Here is an 18,509-nt window from a genome sequence, read left to right as displayed (position 1 = left end):
TTACCAAGTGTAATAAGTTTCATGACCGTAGCCTCAGCCAAGCACAACACTGTAGTGATTCTGTTTTCCAGGATACCTCGGTCTTCTCCAATGAGGCTGAACCCAGCACTATATCTTGCTACGTGCCACAGCAGGATTTAGTTATCTTTCGATTCAAAAACAAATATTTGTATATGTCATTAGCACTGCCGGGAAGAATACTGCAAATATAGTGACAAGCTGATGGGAAGTGTCTGTTTTTAGAGTGTTAGCCCATCAAGGTGTACCAGTGACAGTTACCATTGTGCACATTCTTTCCGTGCCATTACCCCCTCCCAAACATGGTGCCTGTCCCGGCAGTTGTCACCTACGGCATTCCGCCAGAGTGATGACCTGGCTGCCAGATGTTGGCGTTAATATGTCTGCCTGTCGATAATGAGCTATTTCAGGGGTGCCGCTACTGTCCTTGTATCCCAGTGGAAAACATGGCACATCCGTCTGCCAACAATGACACCTGGGACACTTTCCAAAACAAGATTTCACTGGAGCTAATAACTCTTACTCTCTGCCGTGTCAGAAGTCTTGCTGTGTTATAAAGTCTGATTTGACTTAATTATCCCTGTTCGTACAGGAGGTCTGCATTCTTTCAGTGCATAAACAATGGTTGTCCTAACTCTAAAAACATGGTATCTAGTTTAGATTTTATATGATCGCAAGATTACTGAAAATGCACTGCACTTCACCAATACACAAAGACTTCTAATTACCGTTCATCTAACACAGGAAACATACGTCCAGTGTTTTTCAGTCGAAGGTCAATTATGAACGCAGTAATGTGTAGTGAAAGGCAATATTGGTAGCATTTGGGTAAGCAGCGTGATTGTGTTTGTCAAGTGGTGGCAGCCACGCGGGGACACTCAATTTGACAGGAGGAAATTGACTCGTCTGCTTGAGAACTTTGTTTCTTTTGTCATTAGAATTTGGGCTGTGTGTATCTTCGTTTTCCATAGCAATTTTGTCAAATCACTGTGCGATATTTGACCTGCCCATATGGCTCAGAAACTGTTACCAATTGAAAGCAGACTAAGTGATAGGTTATATTTATCTTGCTCTTCATCTGACAAAACAACTTTGCATATTCATACTGTCATACTGTGGTATTTGCATAACTGGGCAAGGAAGGACTAGATAAACTTTGTAGAGCAAAACAGTTAGTCCTATAGTTGGCGAATGCTTCATCTTCAGGAATGACCTATGAGTTGAACCTTTGCATTACATTGTCCAAGGTCTATTTTGTGGCATTTGCTAAGTTGTTCCTGTGTAAAGAGCTCCTACTCTAGTGCTGTAAATCAGAACAGCCCTATTGGTGGTGTGGTCTGACAAGATGACAGAGGTCGTACATGACACTGTCATTTTTCACAGATGGCATTGGAGACTGCTGTAGAAAACTAGCCAGCATATGAATAAGCACATATACAGTATGTGCATTCTCAGAGAGCTAGGGGACACTTTAAACTGACAGACCTTGTATTTGGGGAAGTATCATTTGTGGTACATCAGGATGAATGTAATTTCTAGGAAGTGGCATGTAAAGGTCAGGTTGTGGGCTCTTCATCTTCTAAGGAGTAGAGGGGGTTCATCTAAAGCAGAGGTGTCAACCTCAACCCATGGAGAGCCTAGTGTCTGCTGGTTTTTATTCTTTCCTTTCAATGAAGACAACCAGGTGAGGGGAGTTCCTTACTAATAGGTGACCTTAATTCATAAATCAATTACAAGGGAGGAGCGAAAACCCACAGACACTCGGCCCTCTGTGGAATGAGTTTGACGTGATCTAAAGCAATGGAGGGAGAGCAGAGGTGTTTTTATGATTCGGTTCACCCTCACAGTGGGGACCGACCCAAGCTGATGAGGAGGTGTCACATACTATCTGGGAGGATCAAGGTTACTCTGCTCTTCATGCACAACACAGACACACATGCGCACACACACTCACAGACACACACACTCACAGACACACACACTCACAGACACACACACACATACAGACACACAGACAAACACACTTCCATCTTCTACACACGTACAGTGCCACATGGCCCGTCAGTGATCTCTGGAGAGGACAGCAGGCAGTGTTTGCACACCCCAGAGTGTTTTTTTCATCGGCTTGAATGTCATTTACTGCTTGTCAACTCTCCATTAACCCCTCGCGCTTTGTGTCCACTCTGCCACTTCAGCGGCGCCTGTGAACTGTATGCTTTGTCACACCTGCTCAGACATTTCCATGCTGAGGAAACATGGCGCCGGAGGCGATGGCTGCCGTTTTACGTGCTCCTAATCCTTATTTTTTGGTATTGTTTGTAACTCATTTTGTACATAATGTTGTTGATAATGTTGCTGTCTCTTATGACCGAAAAGAGCTTCTGAACATCAGAACAGCGATTACGCACCTCAAACTGGATGAAGATGTTTTTATTTTAAGATTCCGAAGCAAAGGATATACTGCTTTGTCAAGAAGAGGCCCAAATCTCAGTCATCAGCTGAAGAAAAGATGGAGGAAAAGGGGGAGGAGGGCGGGGTACATTGTAAGTATTTGTGATTGCACGTTGGCCAATAATACACAGGGAAGTGGTGGTTTACCTACTCATCAGCAAATTCCTACAAGGCACCTCACCCTCCTCCCCCTTTTCCTCCAGCCAACGTGCAATCATTGGAAAACAAACTTGATGATCTACAACTGTCCTACCAATGGGACATTAAAAACTGTAATATTTTATGTTTCACCGAGACGTGGCTGAACGACGCCACAGATAATATAGAGCTGGCTGTCTTCTCTGTGCATCGGCAGGACAGAGCAGATATGTCTGGTAAGACAAGGGGCGGGGGTGTGTGTGTATTTGTCGATAACTGCTGGTACGCAATGTTTATTTTTTAAGAAGTCTCGAGGTATTGCTCGTCTGAGATAGAATACCTCATGATAAGCTGTAGACCACACTATCTACGAAGAGAGTTCTCATCTATATTATTCGTAGCCATCTATTTACCACCACAAACCGATGCTGGTACTAAGACCACACTCAACGAGCTGTATAAGGCCATAAGCAAACAAGAAAATGCTCATCCAGAAGCGGTGCTCCTAGTGGTCGGGGACTTTAATGCAGACAAACTTAAATATGTTTTACCTCATTTCTATGTGCAACCAGAGGGGGGAAAAAACTCTAGACCACCTTTACTCTACACACAGAGACACATACAAAGCTCTCCCTCACCCTCCATTTGGCAAATCTGGCCATAATTTTATCCTCCTGATTATGGCTTACAAGCAAATACTAAAGCAAGAAGTACCAGTGACTCGCTCAATACGGAAGTGGTCAGATCACGAGGATGCTACGCTACAGGACTGTTTTGATAGCACAGACTGGAAAATGTTCCAGAATTCATCCAGTGGCATTGAAGAGTATACCATCACAGTCACCAGCTTCATCAATAAGTGCATCGAAGACGCCATCCCCACAGTGACTGTACGTATATTTCCCAACCAGAAGCCATGGATTACAGGCAATATCCGCATCGAGCTTAAGACTACAGCTGCCGCTTTCAAGAAGAGGGACACTAATCCACTATGCCCTCAGATGAACCGTCAAAAAGCCAAAGCATCAATACAGGACTAAAATTGAATCCTACTATACCAGCTCTGACGCTCGTCGGATGTGGCAGGGCTTGACAAATATTACGGACTACAAAGGGAAACAGCCAAGAGCTGCCCAGTGACGCGAGCCTACCAGATCAGCTAAATGAATTTTATGCTCACTTATAGGCAAGCAACACTGAAGCATGCATGAGAACACCAGCTGTTCCGGGTGACTGTGTGATCACGCTCACCGTGGCCGATGTAAGCAAGACCTTAAAACAGGTCAACATTCACAAAGCCGTAGGGCCAGACGGATTACCAGGACATGTATTCAAAGCATACACGGACCAACTGGCAAGTGTCTTCACTGACATTTCCAACCTCTCCCTGACCGAGTCTGTAATACCTACATGTTTCAAACAGACCACTATAGTCCCTGTGCCCAAGAAAGCGAAGGTAACCTGCCTAAATGAATACCGCCCTGTAGCACTCACGTCGGTAGCCATGAAGTGCTTTGAAAGGCTGGTCATGGCTCACATCAACACCATGCCGGAAACCCACTCCAATTCACATACTGCCCCAACAGATCCACAGATGACGCAATCTCAATCACACTCCACACTGCCCTTTCCCACCTGGACAAAAGGAACAACTATGTGAGAATGCTGTTCATTGACTACAGCTCAGCGTTCAACACCTTAGTGCCCACAAAGCTCATCACTGAGCTAAGGACCCTGGGACTAAACACCTCCCTCTGCAACTGGATCCTGGATTTCCTGACAGGCTGCCCCCAGGTGGTAAGGGTAGGCAACAACACATCTGCCACGCTGATACTCAACAGTGAGGCCCCTCAAGGGTGCGTGCTTAGTCCCCTCCTGTACTCCCTGTTCACCTATGACTGTGTGGCCAAGCACGACTCCAACACCATCATTAAGTTTGCTGATGACACAACAGTGGTAGGCCTGATCACTGACAACGATGAGACAGCCTATAGGGAGGAGGTCAGAGACCTGGCAGTGTGGTGCCAGGACAACAACCTCTCCCTCAATGTGAGCAAGACAAAGGAGCAGATTGTGGATTATATGAAGAGGATGGCCGGACAGGCCCCCATTAACATCGACGGGGCTGATGTAGAGCTGGTCGAGAGTTTCAAGTTCATTGGTATCCACATCAACAATGAACTATCATGGTCCAACACACCACGACAGTTGTAAAGAGGGCACGACAATACCTTTCCCCCTCAGGAGACTGAAAAGATTTGGCATGGGTTCCCAGATCCTCAAAAAGACACTAGAGAGGGCAGTGCGTATTGCCCAGTACATCACTGGGGCCAAGCTTCCTGACATGAAGGACCTATACACTAGGCGGTGTCAGAGGAATTATCAAAAGGCTCCTTCTACCCCAAAGCCATAAGACTGCTGAATAATTCATTAAATGGCCACCCGGACTATATACATTGACCCTTTGTTTTTACACTGCTGCTACTCGCTGTTTATTATCTGTGCATAGTCACATTACAAATTACCTCGAATAACCTGTACCCCCTCACATTGACTCGGTACCGGTACCCCCTGTATATAGCCTTGTTATTGTTATGTAATTTTCTTGTGTTACTTTGAGATTTTATTTTCACTTTAGTTTATTTAGTAAATCTTTTCTTAACTCTATTCCTTGAACTACATTGTTGGTTAAGGGCTTGTAAGTATGCATTTCACGGTAAGGTTGTTGTATTCGGCGCATGTGAAAAATCCCCTTTGATTTGATCTGATGACTGCTTGTCTGCCTCCCAAGCTGTTTGCAATATCAGAGAGACATCTTTCCATGGGAGGTATATAAAGGTCAAAACATCCCATGAGAAGTGGATCACGCTCTGGGTTCAAATGTATAGGTTTCTCCAGGCTGCTATCAAGGGAAAGGTCCTGTGGCTCACATTATGATCCCACTGTGTTTGATGCTCCAAGGAAATGAACGCAAACCGTATTGAATAAACTACATACAGTATGCATAATCCAGTGACTGAAGATCACAATAGCCTATAGGAATCACAAATATAACATACTGGCAGTTTATTGATGTGTGGGTGTATTCAATACCGTTTCCCATTTTGCATGCCCTTAACACACACTTATGATGAAACGAGACAATATTTACCTAACCGGGTTGTCAACCTCACAGTGAAAGATCAACATTTAATCTGTAAACAATTCCAAAACACTTTCATTCAAATGGGTTTGTACAGACAATAGGGCACGAACACAACGCCTAGTACAGTCTAAATGCCGTTCTGACTGATTTTCACATAATAACATTTTCAGGTGTGTGTGTACACATTGGTGACTTGAGCAACATGTAGTCTGTGTCACACTCTGACCTTTAATATCTCTGTTTTATTGGTTGGGTTGGGTCAGGGTGTGACGAGGGTGGGTATGCTAGTTTTGTATTGTCTAGGGTTTTTGTATGTCTAGGGTTTTTGTATGTCTAGGGGTTTTGTATGTCTAGGTATTTATATGTCTATGGTGGCCTGATATGGTTCCCAATCAGAGGCAGCTGTTTATCGTTGTCTCTGATTGGGGATTATATTTAGGTGGCCATTTTCCCTTTTGTGTTTGTGGGTTCTTGTTCTATGTTTAGTTGCCTGTCTGCACCATTCATATTAGCGTCACGGTTTGTCAGTGTTCATTCTTTTAATAAATTAGAATGTACGCATACCACGCTGCACCTTTTTCTCCTTCGTCCGACAGACGTGACAGTCTGATTCTGACATTCCACTAAAATACAACTTTGATCCTAAGACAACCTCTTTAGATAGAACTGCAGACATTCAATATAAGCATTTATTTCCCCACTACTAACTGCACTGGAATCAGCCTGCCCTTAAGCTCAGCAGCATTAGTAACTAACCTGATATGTTCTTCCTGGAACAGACCCATGTAATACCGCTGAGAGGAGTGTTGAACGTTATTGATCTTGGGGGGGGCGTGGTAGTGGGTGTGACCAATGGTGATGTCTCTGACCCAACATTTTTGAGGCCGTCCTCTTGGCAGCAGAGACTTGTTTTAAAGCTTATTTCCAGCAATTCTATACAATTTGTCACGGCTTCTGTCATGTTCTTATACTATCTGAGTGACTCAAACATTATAACAAAATTAATGGGGTTCTCCCCGACTTTAATTTAGGAGATTGTTAGTTCTCATTATCTGTTTTTCTACATACTGTATGTCTGATTTTAGTCGTTCAAGTGTACACGTGAAAACGTTTTACTATCCCGAAAACAATGTTCTGCTGTGGTGCAGCAGAAGGCCTGTGTATTCCAGGCATGCCTCGCCACAAACAACTCAGTAAACAAAGGCCTTAACCCTGTGTATTCCCATGGAGAGCAGGCAATAAAAACGCATCTAATCATCTGAAACAGAGGGTAACTGCCCTGGGCTTTACCTTGAATCAGTGCTCGGAGATGGGAATGAGAATCTGTACCCTGGGGAGTCAGCATAATGCATCACTTTAAGTGCAGCTAAATAACCCGGTCCCCTGTAATCACATTCCCTTGCATGTTTTATACAGAATCAAGATTAAATTATGCTTGTGTGTCTCCCAGGACATAGGTGAAGTCAGAATATCGCTTGTGAATCTAACAAATATGACCTGGAAAGTGTACCTAAAAAAAACATTTTGGTCAAAACTATCAGTTTGATTTATTAGATTTCGGGAAAACTTTTCTTTACGTTTTGCATACTGGTGATCTGACTTGTCTGGGGTTAGACAGTACAGAGAAAATGGATACCCACATAAATGCAGAAAAAGGGAGAAGTTGGCCCTCCCTGCCTGTCAGCGTATGCGCTACTGGTGTTTGAAGTCAGGTGCAGGAGAGCAGAGAGTTGTGAGCAGGCGCACTCTTTATTGGGCAGAAGCACAACGGACACAACAGCGTCAAACCTCCAGCCAACATGCAAAAGAGAACTGCGCTAAATACAGTCACAAAAACAAACGTAATAATCCAACCTCCGATGGGTTACACAAGAATACCCAGGGAGGAAATAACCAGCCTGGCGCAACACACTGAACATGTAACAAAACAAATAACTCCACACAAGGACATGTGGGGGAACAGTGGAATATATATATACACAATGTAATTAGGGAATTATAACCAGGTGTGCGGGGAACAAGACAAAACAAATGGAACAATGAAAAATGGAGCGGCGATGGCTAGAAGGCCGGTGACGTCGACCGCCGAACGCTGCCCGAACAAGGAGAGGAGCCGACCGCCGAACGCTGTCTAGTGATCCAGCTCCAGGACCAGCTAAGTCCAAATGTGGAACAATACTCAACTTATTTATTCACACATCCACCCCACAGCAGCAACTTACTCTCCTTGGCGTTTATTTTTTAAACTTACTGAACATGGGGAAATGGGGACAGTGGAAATCAATGACATGGGAGATGGGACTACACCACAAATCACAGGAAGGCAATATAAATATAGATATATTCATAAGATAATCTAACATAAAAAATAGGTTTTAGCCAAGGAGGAAACAGTGTACAGTCCCTTGCGAAAGTATTCGGCCCCCTTGAACTTTGCGACCTTTTGCCAGGCTTCAAACATAAAGATATAAAACTGTATTTTTTTGTGAAGAATCAACAACAAGTGGGACACAATCATGAAGTGGAACGACATTTATTGGATATTTCAAACTTTTTTAACAAATCAAAAACTGAAAAATTGGGCGTGCAAAATTATTCAGCCCCCTTAAGTTAATACTTTGTAGCGCCACCTTTTGCTGCGATTACAGCTGTAAGTCGCTTGGGGTATGTCTCTATCAGTTTTGCACATCGAGAGACTGTCATTTTTTCCCATTCCTCCTTGCAAAACAGCTCGAGCTCAGTGAGGTTGGATGGAAAGCATTTGTGAACAGCAGTTTTCAGTTCTTTCCACAGATTCTCGATTGGATTCAGGTCTGGACTTTGACTTGGCCATTCTAACACCTGGATATGTTTATTTTTGAACCATTCCATTGTAGATTTTGCTTTATGTTTTGGATCATTGTCTTGTTGGAAGACAAATCTCCGTCCCAGTCTCAGGTCTTTTGCAGACTCCATCAGGTTTTCTTCCAGAATGGTCCTGTATTTGGCTCCATCCATCTTCCCATCAATTTTAACCATCTTCCCTGTCCCTGCTGAAGAAAAGCAGGTCCAAACCATGATGCTGCCACCACCATGTTTGACAGTGGGGATGGTGTGTTCAGCTGTGTTGCTTTTACGCCAAACATAACGTTTTGCATTGTTGCCAAAAAGTTCAATTTTGGTTTCATCTGACCAGAGCACCTTCTTCCACATGTTTGGTGTGTCTCCCAGGTGGCTTGTGGCAAACTTTAAACGACACTTTTTATGGATATCTTTAAGAAATGGCTTTCTTCTTGCCACTCTTCCATAAAGGCCAGATTTGTGCAATATACGACTGATTGTTGTCCTATGGACAGAGTCTCCCACCTCAGCTGTAGAGCTCTGCAGTTCATCCAGAGTGATCATGGGCCTCTTGGCTGCATCTCTGATCAGTCTTCTCCTTGTATGAGCTGAAAGTTTAGAGGGACGGCCAGGTCTTGGTAGATTTGCAGTGGTCTGATACTCCATCCATTTCAATATTATCGCTTGCACAGTGCTCCTTGGGATGTTTAAAGCTTGGGAAATCTTTTTGTATCCAAATACGGCTTTAAACTTCTTCACAACAGTATCTCGGACCTGCCTGGTGTGTTCCTTGTTCTTCATGATGCTCTCTGCGCTTTTTACGGACCTCTGAGACTATCACAGTGCAGGTGCATTTATACGGAGACTTGATTACCCACAGGTGGATTGTATTTATCATCATTAGTCATTTAGGTCAACATTGGATCATTCAGAGATCCTCACTGAACTTCTGGAGAGAGTTTGCTGCACTGAAAGTAAAGGGGCTGAATAATTTTGCACGCCCAATTTTTCAGTTTTTGATTTGTTAAAAAAGTTTGAAATATCCAATAAATGTCGTTCCACTTCATGATTGTGTCCCACTTGTTGTTGATTCTTCACAAAAAAATACAGTTTTATATCTTTATGTTTGAAGCCTGAAATGTGGCAAAAGGTCGCAAAGTTCAAGGGGGCCGAATACTTTCGCAAGGCACTGTACATGACAGGGCAATCGAAAATAAACATAAAATCTTTAGGAGCCTGAAATGTGTGCTTTTGTGTATGAATGCAGTCTATGGTGTAGATCACCCAGGTGCACTGGATCTCAGTGATGACTGATGACTGATGAGAGGCAACCTCAATGATTGATGGCCATGCTTGAGCCTCCAGGCCTCGCCTCAGGCGGTTTGAACTGTACACACGCACAGCGGGGCCGCTGTACAGCTGGAAGCCTACACCTGTAAGTCAACGACTGCAGGGGAGATACCATTATTCACCTCACAGGCTGTAATGGCACCATTATCTCCCTGTCACGTTTTGTGTCTCGGCACCAATCACTGGGGGATATAGAGTGAGTTCAGAAATGATTGACACCTTTTGATAAAGATGAGCAATAAAGACTGTATAAAATAAAGAATTCAAATAATGAGCTACATTGTATTGCTGAAAACAATGGAGAAATGAATCGTGGATACTGATGAGTGAGAAAGTTACACACGGTCAAAGATCATACCCCCAAGACATACTAACCTCCCCTGTTATTGGTAATGGTGAGAGGTGAGCATGTGTCGTGACTCGGGGGTTGGATGTAACTCTCACTCCTGCTGAGCTACAGCTAATTCTCGGTCGGAGAGAGCAGGAGGCCATAAAGGCGGGAATTCATCGTGAAAATCTGAAAAACAGGAAGGAGAGGGCCGAGCAGCTCTGCTCGCGGTCAACCAGGGATTGCAGCATCAGCAGGTTTACTTCCATCGTCAGCACCTTCACCTTCACCCAAAAGTGGAGCCCGGGGAATTACCAGAACGGAGTATACGTGCAGTGAAACGTGAACTTCCACTAACCCCCTTTTTTGACGTCATTCTGGAAGAAGATAATAACAACGGGGACTGGGGGTTTGGGGAGGGGCAGGATCGGGTTGGATACCCTAGGATTGGCTAGGGTATCCATAGGACAAGTAGACTGATTGTAAAGGGCTTTGCTTAAATAAAAACAGGGAGTGGATTTCCACTTGCTAGAGTGACCAAAATAAAACAGAGGGCTTCCTCTCTTTGTTACCATGTGGGTCCATGCATGGGGTGTATAGCAATGTCTTAGGATGTTAGGCTAAGGCATGACACGGTGACTATACCATTTATTCTCGTGGGACTAAGGCATGACACGGTGACTGTATAATTTATTCTCGTGGGACTAAGGCATGACACGGTGACTATACCATTCAATGTCGTGGGACACTAGGTCCCATTACGGTGAGTACCTCCAGGTCCACAGGTGAAGGGTTGGTGACGCACATCCGAAGGTGTAAAACTAAATATTTATTTAATAATAACAGTTGCCAAGCGTAGAAAGTATACCATCACTCTAGTTTCCCTGGTCTTATAGTTTCCCTGGTCTTATAGTTTCCCTGGTCTTATAGTTTCCCTGGTCTTATAGTTCCCCTGGTCTTATAGTTTCCCTGGTCTTATAGTTTCCCTGGTCTTATAGTTTCCCTGGTCTTATAGTTCCCCTGGTCTTATAGCTCCCCTGGTCTTATAGCTCCCCTGGTCTTATTGTTCCCCTGGTCTTATAGTTTCCCTGGTCTTATAGTTTCCCTGGTCTTACAGTTCCCCTGGTCGTATAGTTTCCCTGGTCTTATAGTTTCCCTGGTCTTATAGTTCCCCTGGTCTTATAGTTTCCCTGGTTTTATAGTTCCCCTGGTCTTATAGCTCCCCTGGTCTTATAGTTTCCCTGGTCTTACAGTTCCTCTGGTCTTACAGTTCCTCTGGTCTTATAGTTTCCCTGGTCGTATAGTTTCCCTGGTCTTACAGTTCCTCTGGTCTTATAGTTTCCCTGGTCTTATAGTTTCCCTGGTCTTATAGTTTCCCTGGTCTTATAGTTTCCCTGGTCTTATAGTTTCCCTGGTCTTATAGTTTCCCTGGTCTTATAGTTTCCCTGGTCTTATAGTTTCCCTGGTCTTATAGTTTCCCTGGTCTTATTGTTCCCCTGGTCATAGAGTTCCCCTGGTCATAGAGTTTCTCTGGTCTTATAGTTCCCCTGGTCTTATAGTTTCCCTGGTCTTATAGTTTCTCTGGTCTTATAGTTATCCTGGTCGTATAGTTCCCCTGGTCGTATAGTTTCTCTGGTCTTATAGGTCCTCTGGTCTTATAGTTTCCCTGGTCTCATAGTTTTCCTGGCCTTATAGTCCTGGGAGAGCCTGATGAACTACGGGTCGCCCTACCCCTGAGCTGGACACCCCACTGAGTGGTTTTTAATAAAAAAGGTTTCTTCCACTCCAGCTGTCGGCTGCCGAGCTCTACGCCGCTGGTATCAGTGGGTTGCTAGGATCGGGACTGGGCTGGAAGGTCAATGCCCGTTGGTAATAGGCTTGAAGCAGGGATAACCTAGGCCAGCTCATTAAGCTCAAGGGGGAGGCGTGAGTTGGGCAAGACACAAGTCTTGGGGGTATGATCTCTAACCCACTAACTTTCTCACTCATCATTATTCACAGGATTATCCGTAATCATGGTAGCATCCACATCAATGTAGAAGTGTTTAGAAACATATTCTATTCTTATTTACACTAATAATAAATGACACAATACATTATTTACCATTAATTTCTATTGGGCACAAAATAATCTGAAACACAACCAAATCAAATTGCAAAGGCATCCAACAAGTATGTAGTCACAAGCTTGATGTAGTCATTACATGCTATGAACATTCTGAGGAGGAGTAGGAAAGATCGGACCAATGCGCAGCGTGGTAAGTGTCCATATTTTAATGAAATATAACCGAAACCTGAATACAAAAGAACAAGAGAAATAAATGAAAACCGAAACAGTTCTGTATGGTAAGACACAGAAAACAACTACCCACAACCCATAGTGGGAAAACAGGCTGCTAATTATGGTTCTCAATCAGAGACAACGATCGACAGCTGCCTATGATTTGGAACCATACCAGGGCAAACACAGAAATACAAAACCTAGAATACACAACATAGAATGCCCACCCCAACTCACTTGTTGAACACCATCTAGGTCACATTTAATTTGGATAGTCCGGATACTTTACAAATGGCCATACTATCAACAAATTATCTGTTGATAAGCAACTGCTTGCTAGGGTTAGGGTTAGGTTTCAAATAAGGGCTAAGGTAAGGCTTAAGTTTAGGGTCAGGATAAGGGTTACGGTTAGGGTTAGTAGATAGTTAGTTGAAATGTTACTGATAGTCCGTAGAGCATCTACAAATAAGGTGTTACCCATTTAGTCAAATGAGTAACCAGACTGCAGCCCCGGATCGGGCATCAGGCGTCTGTGTCCCATCCTCTCAAGGGAAATGTCAAATACTGACTGGCTGGGCTCCGTAGAGTGTGAATGCAATGTCTTCAGCAGGGTGATGTCACCATGACAAGGTGAGGAGACATTTAGAATAATACTTTCTCTAGAGGCCCTTAAGCCACATTTATGTGCCATGGTAATACAGAGAAGGGATTTGAGACTGTCTCTGTTTGGTTCCGGAAGGGCAAAGCTTTGGCTTTTCTGGCAGAGATTTCAGGTGTAGGACGAAGGCTTATGTTAGCTGGAGGTGGACAAAGATGTGCCGAGGGACATACTGACTCCCCCATCCTCAGTCTCTCCTCACTGAATCATCCACTTCCTTTCTCTAATCCACTTCTCTCTAGTGAGCCACAAGTGTGTCCTGTTTGTATTGTTGGATGTTTTAACATATAAATTGGTGGACTTAAACATTTGATGGGGATTAGTCCAGCTTAGCTCTGTGCCTAATGCAATGATTAGGGATTTCTGTCAGAGCAGATAAGTAAATTACTGTATCGCTAGTTATTCAGAGGCTGTGTTCAACTGTTAAAGGGGCATAAGCCTAAAAGAAGGACCTAAGATAGAAGGAGCTGTTCAGTGTCAGTTAATGACCTGTCAGCCAATACCTCCTCATTAAGTCCCATTTACATCAACCAATTGTGCATTGTGACAGTCAAACAGGTCCCTGAACCATCCAGTATCACAAAACAACCACTCAAAGTGAAAAATTACTCAGAGACAATCTGAGTAACTCAGTCAGATGCTGTACACCAAATGAGATCGCCCTGCCATCGGCTGAACCATTATTAAACTGTCAGAGATGTAGCAAACGTGCAGAGAGCATGTTCCCTCCAAACACTTTACCGTGAAACTGGTAGCTTCGTCTGAGGCAGGCTAACAGTATAGACTACAGGCCACGAAACAAGGTAAAATACTAGGGGCCTGAAAACACATGGATCAATTTGTCTTTTCTTTGAGCTGCAGAGCCCGTCCCCCAAACAGTTGGATATAATACTACCAGTTCTTACCTGCCTGAAACACAGCTGGATATAATACTACCAGTTCTTACCTGCCTGAAACACATCTGGATATAATACTACCAGTTCTTACCTGCCTGAAACACAGCTGGATATAATACTACCAGTTCTTACCTGCCTGAAACACAGCTGGATATAATACTACCAGCTCTTACCTGCCTGAAACACAGCTGGATATAATACTACCAGTTCTTACCTGCCTGAAACACAGCTGGATATAATACTACCAGCTCTTACCTGCCTGAAACACATCTGGATATAATACTACCAGTTCTTACCTGCCTGAAACACATCTGGATATAATACTACCAGCTCTTACCTGCCTGAAACACATCTGGATATAATACTACCAGCTCTTACCTGCCTGAAACACATCTGGATATAATACTACCAGCTCTTACCTGCCTGAAACACATCTGGATATAATACTACCAGTTCTTACCTGCATGAAACACATCTGGATATAATACTACCAGCTCTTACCTGCCTGAAACACATCTGGATATAATACTACCAGCTCTTACCTGCCTGAAACACATCTGGATATAATACTACCAGCTCTTACCTGCCTGAAACGCACATAGCTTATCGGGTACAGGGTGAAAACATCAAGTGAAATGGTGGAAGGAACAGCATAGTGAGAGAGTGCATTGCTACTGTAGATGTGGGGAGCTCCTGCTAGGTCTGCATGACCCTGTTAGGCCTACACTGAATCACCGCCTACCGGTAATAGATGTTGTTGCATGTAAGACCTAACACAACACAAGAGACAAATGTATTGGTCTGTCAATTCAATTGCTTTTTTGTAAACAATAGGAGGAAATACATCTCATTTGCGGTGTTTTCTTTTGTTGAGACAAAAAGGGTCTTTCTTGTAACTGTTGTCAGTATGTGGCTTCCTCTCCAACTTCTGGTTGTCTCGTTGTCCTGTTGAAAGTATCTCCTCCCATGTAGGCTACAATAGTTTTTGTTTACCAGGCCTGTTTTCAACAGCAGTATACCACCAGCAAGTTGTCGAATGTCTTGTTTTAACTCGACAATCTCATTAGTCCTCGTCGTTGTTTGTAAACAACTTTGTTTTCATCTCTGCTAATCACCTTGTCGCACACATTCATTATTATTAAATAAAGATACATGTTAATGATGTTATGTGTGGAAGTAGCCCTAGTTTTCAGTAGTTTCTCTAAATTCGAATTTTGATGGATGCATGTAGGCTACTTAATTATCTAATCCATTGTTTTCCTCTGTTTCCCTCCTTAGGTGCAAAGGCAATTCAACGCCTGAACTCCAACTGAATAGAAGAACATCCCCAAGACCAGATGCAATGGAGATGTTCAATTTCACCAACTTCACCTACTGGAATGCCTCAGAAGGCACTGACGCAGGGCCTGTCACTGAACCCGAAAGCCCATACAAGACTGTGGAGGTGGTGTTCATCGTATTGGTGGCTGGGTCCCTCAGCCTGGTCACCGTTATTGGAAATATCCTGGTCATGCTTTCCATTAAGGTCAATAGGAACCTACAGACTGTCAACAACTACTTTTTATTCAGCCTTGCATGTGCTGACCTAATCATCGGGCTGTGTTCCATGAACTTGTATACAGTATACATAGTGATTGGCTACTGGCCCTTAGGGCCTGTGGTGTGTGATCTGTGGCTAGCCTTGGACTATGTAGTGAGTAACGCATCTGTCATGAACCTACTCATCATCAGTTTTGACAGATACTTCTGTGTCACAAAGCCCCTCAGCTACCCTGTCAAAAGGACCACCAAGATGGCCGGGATGATGATTGCTGCTGCCTGGGTCCTGTCCTTCATTCTGTGGGCCCCGGCCATCCTTTTCTGGCAGTTCATCGTGGGCGGGCGAACAGTGCCTGAGAGGGAGTGTTACATTCAGTTCTTCTCTAATGCAGCAGTCACCTTCGGCACGGCCATTGCAGCCTTCTACCTGCCCGTTATCATCATGGTCATTCTCTACATACAGATCTCTATAGCCAGTAAAAGCCGGGTAAAGAAGGAGACCAGGAAGCCGTCAGGGCCCAACCCAGAGGCCCTGTCCCACGAGCAGGCAAGGTGCAGTAATTCTGCCAAGCCCATCAACAACAACGTGACAGCAGAGGACACAGGGCAGGGCAGGACCGAAGCCATAGATGACGTGGCCAACCAGCACGACGGTAAACTGCAGAACGGCAAGGGCCCGTCCACCACGGGTGGAGAGGGGGAGATGGAGGGCGTGGACAGGGGTAGGGAGAACTGTGCCCACGGAGAGGAGAAAGAGAGCTCCAACGACTCGACATCTGGCAGTGCAGCGGCGTCCAACCACAAAGAAGAAGAAGCGGTGCCATCCAGAGCAAACTGCAACACCGAGCTCGTTCAGCAGCCAACCCGCCACCGGGCCAAGGCAGGCGGCTCCAAACTCACCTGCATCAAGATTAAGACCAAGTCTCCCAAGGGGGACTGCTACACGCCCTCCAACGCCACGGTGGAGATCGTCCCCGCCACGGAGAAGCAGAACCACGTGGCGCGGAAAATCGTGAAGATGACCAAGCAGCCGCCCAAGAAGAAGAAAGCGCCACCGTCTCGGGAGAAGAAGGTGACCCGTACCATCATGGCCATCCTGGTGGCCTTTGTGGCCACCTGGACCCCTTACAATGTCATGGTGCTCATCAACACCTTCTGCTCCAGCTGCATCCCCAGCACAGTCTGGACTATCGGCTACTGGCTGTGCTACATAAACAGCACCATCAACCCCGCCTGCTATGCCCTCTGCAATGTCACTTTCAAAAAGACATTCAAACATCTCCTCCTCTGCCAATACAAAAACATTAGGTCAGCTAGATGAATATGGATGCGAGTGTGCGAGTGTGGATGTGAGTGTGTGAGCATGTGTGTGTGTGTGTGTGTGTGTGAGAGAGAGAGAGGTTTATGATGTGGTCCCTTTCCTTGGTTTTTACTCTACGGCTCATAAGAGAACATGTATCCTGCAGCCATGTTGGGTTTGGCTCTGATGAATGAGATTTGTGATGCAACTGTTGAGACATAAAACTTACAAAGAAGCACACAGCCAGGAGAACAAATAGACGAACATGAAAAGGACAGTTGGATAGAGAGCTCTGCACTGCACAAGACGAATTCTAAGGGAAAATAGGGCTGACTGAATTCACGTACTTCCCGTTTGAAATTCAGTGTAAAAAAAAGAAACCTGTATATATCAATGTATACGCAAAATCTAAGTGTGTGTGTGTGTGTGTGTGTGTGTGTGTGTGTGTGTGTGTGTGTGTGTGTGTGTGTGTGTGTGTGTGTGTGTGTGTGTGTGTGTGTGTGTGTGTGTGTGTGTGTGTGTGTGTGTGTGTGTGTGTGTGTGTGTGTGTGTGTGTGTGTGCATCAATCTGAGCGTGACAGAATGATCCATCACACAGTTTCAGTGAAGATGTCCGCCAGTAAAGACAGCACAAGGACATACAGAACATACTACAAACTGTTATCTGTATGCCGGTGGCACTCTGTGTTGGCGGCACACAAAGCAGAGCAGCTTGTCTAAACTTCCTCTCTGACATGTTCATATACGACTGAGTAATATGGCTGGGAGCCTTCCTATCTCCAGGGATGGACCATAAGTGGCCCCTGAAGGGCATAACAGGACAGAGACCAGGCCTGGCCAGGGTCACCTCTCACCACAACGCAGGACTGAGGTTAGGAAACTTATTTTGAAAAATGGTCATGAGTAAACAAATAAATAGATAATTTAAAAATACATCCAAAAAGGCATTGTTCAATTACATTATTTAGCTTGCTATTCATTTTCCACATACTTTTAGATGATCGGCGATTTGATCTCTTACAATTCATTACATGAAGAGTTTGACGTTTATTTGATTGTATATTAAGATATTTTTTTAGTCAGATAGTCTAAACTCTTAGGAAAACAAGGTGCTAACTAGAACCAAAAAGGGTTATTTGGCTGTCACCGTAGGAGAACCCTTTGAAGAACCCCTTTTGCTTCCAGGTAGAACCCTTTTGGATCCAGTAGAACTCTTTTGCGTTCCATGTAGAACCCTTTCCACAGAGAGTTCTACATGGAACCCAAAAGAGTTCTACCTGTAAACAAAAAAGGGTTCTATCTGAAACCAAAAAGGGTTCTCTTATGGGGACAGCTTCAGAACCCTTTTGGAGCCAGTTTTCTACAAGTGTGTTGATGCTTGGAGCTTGTAAATACATTCAGAGGGTGGCAGTTGGCAGGGGCTTGAAGCCAAAGCCTATTCAATTATACAGGAAGGGATCTTGTGCTTTTCCAGGGGTGAGTTGGATATTCCTCTGAGATTGGATTTTCAACATAATTTAATCCCGCTGTGTTGCAGATGTTACCGCCTGTGACAAGAGCCTGTTGTATGTCAGTCCTGACTGAT

The 18,509-nt window shown here is 44.4% G+C and overlaps 1 protein-coding gene across 3 annotated transcripts in view; it reads left to right on the top strand.

The window, feature by feature from the left end:
* The window catches only part of LOC139379301 (muscarinic acetylcholine receptor M2-like), an 81,897-nt gene extending 64,042 nt beyond the window's left edge, over positions 1-17,855 (top strand). The window contains exon 3 of one of the 3 annotated variants that reach the window (XM_071122104.1): positions 15,364-17,855. In XM_071122104.1, coding sequence (XP_070978205.1) covers positions 15,428-16,945 — 1,518 coding nt within the window. In that variant the 5' untranslated portion in view covers positions 15,364-15,427 and the 3' untranslated portion in view covers positions 16,946-17,855. The remainder of the gene's footprint in view (positions 1-15,363) is intronic. The other 2 variants (XM_071122105.1, XM_071122103.1) reach the window with 2 other exon arrangements.
* The last annotated feature ends 654 nt before the right edge of the window (positions 17,856-18,509 follow it).

This window comes from Oncorhynchus clarkii, chromosome 21, assembly GCF_045791955.1.
Source record: "Oncorhynchus clarkii lewisi isolate Uvic-CL-2024 chromosome 21, UVic_Ocla_1.0, whole genome shotgun sequence".
Lineage (NCBI taxonomy): Eukaryota > Metazoa > Chordata > Actinopteri > Salmoniformes > Salmonidae > Oncorhynchus > Oncorhynchus clarkii.
Note: the sequence above shows the minus strand (reverse complement) of the source record. Positions and strands in the feature narration are given on the sequence as shown.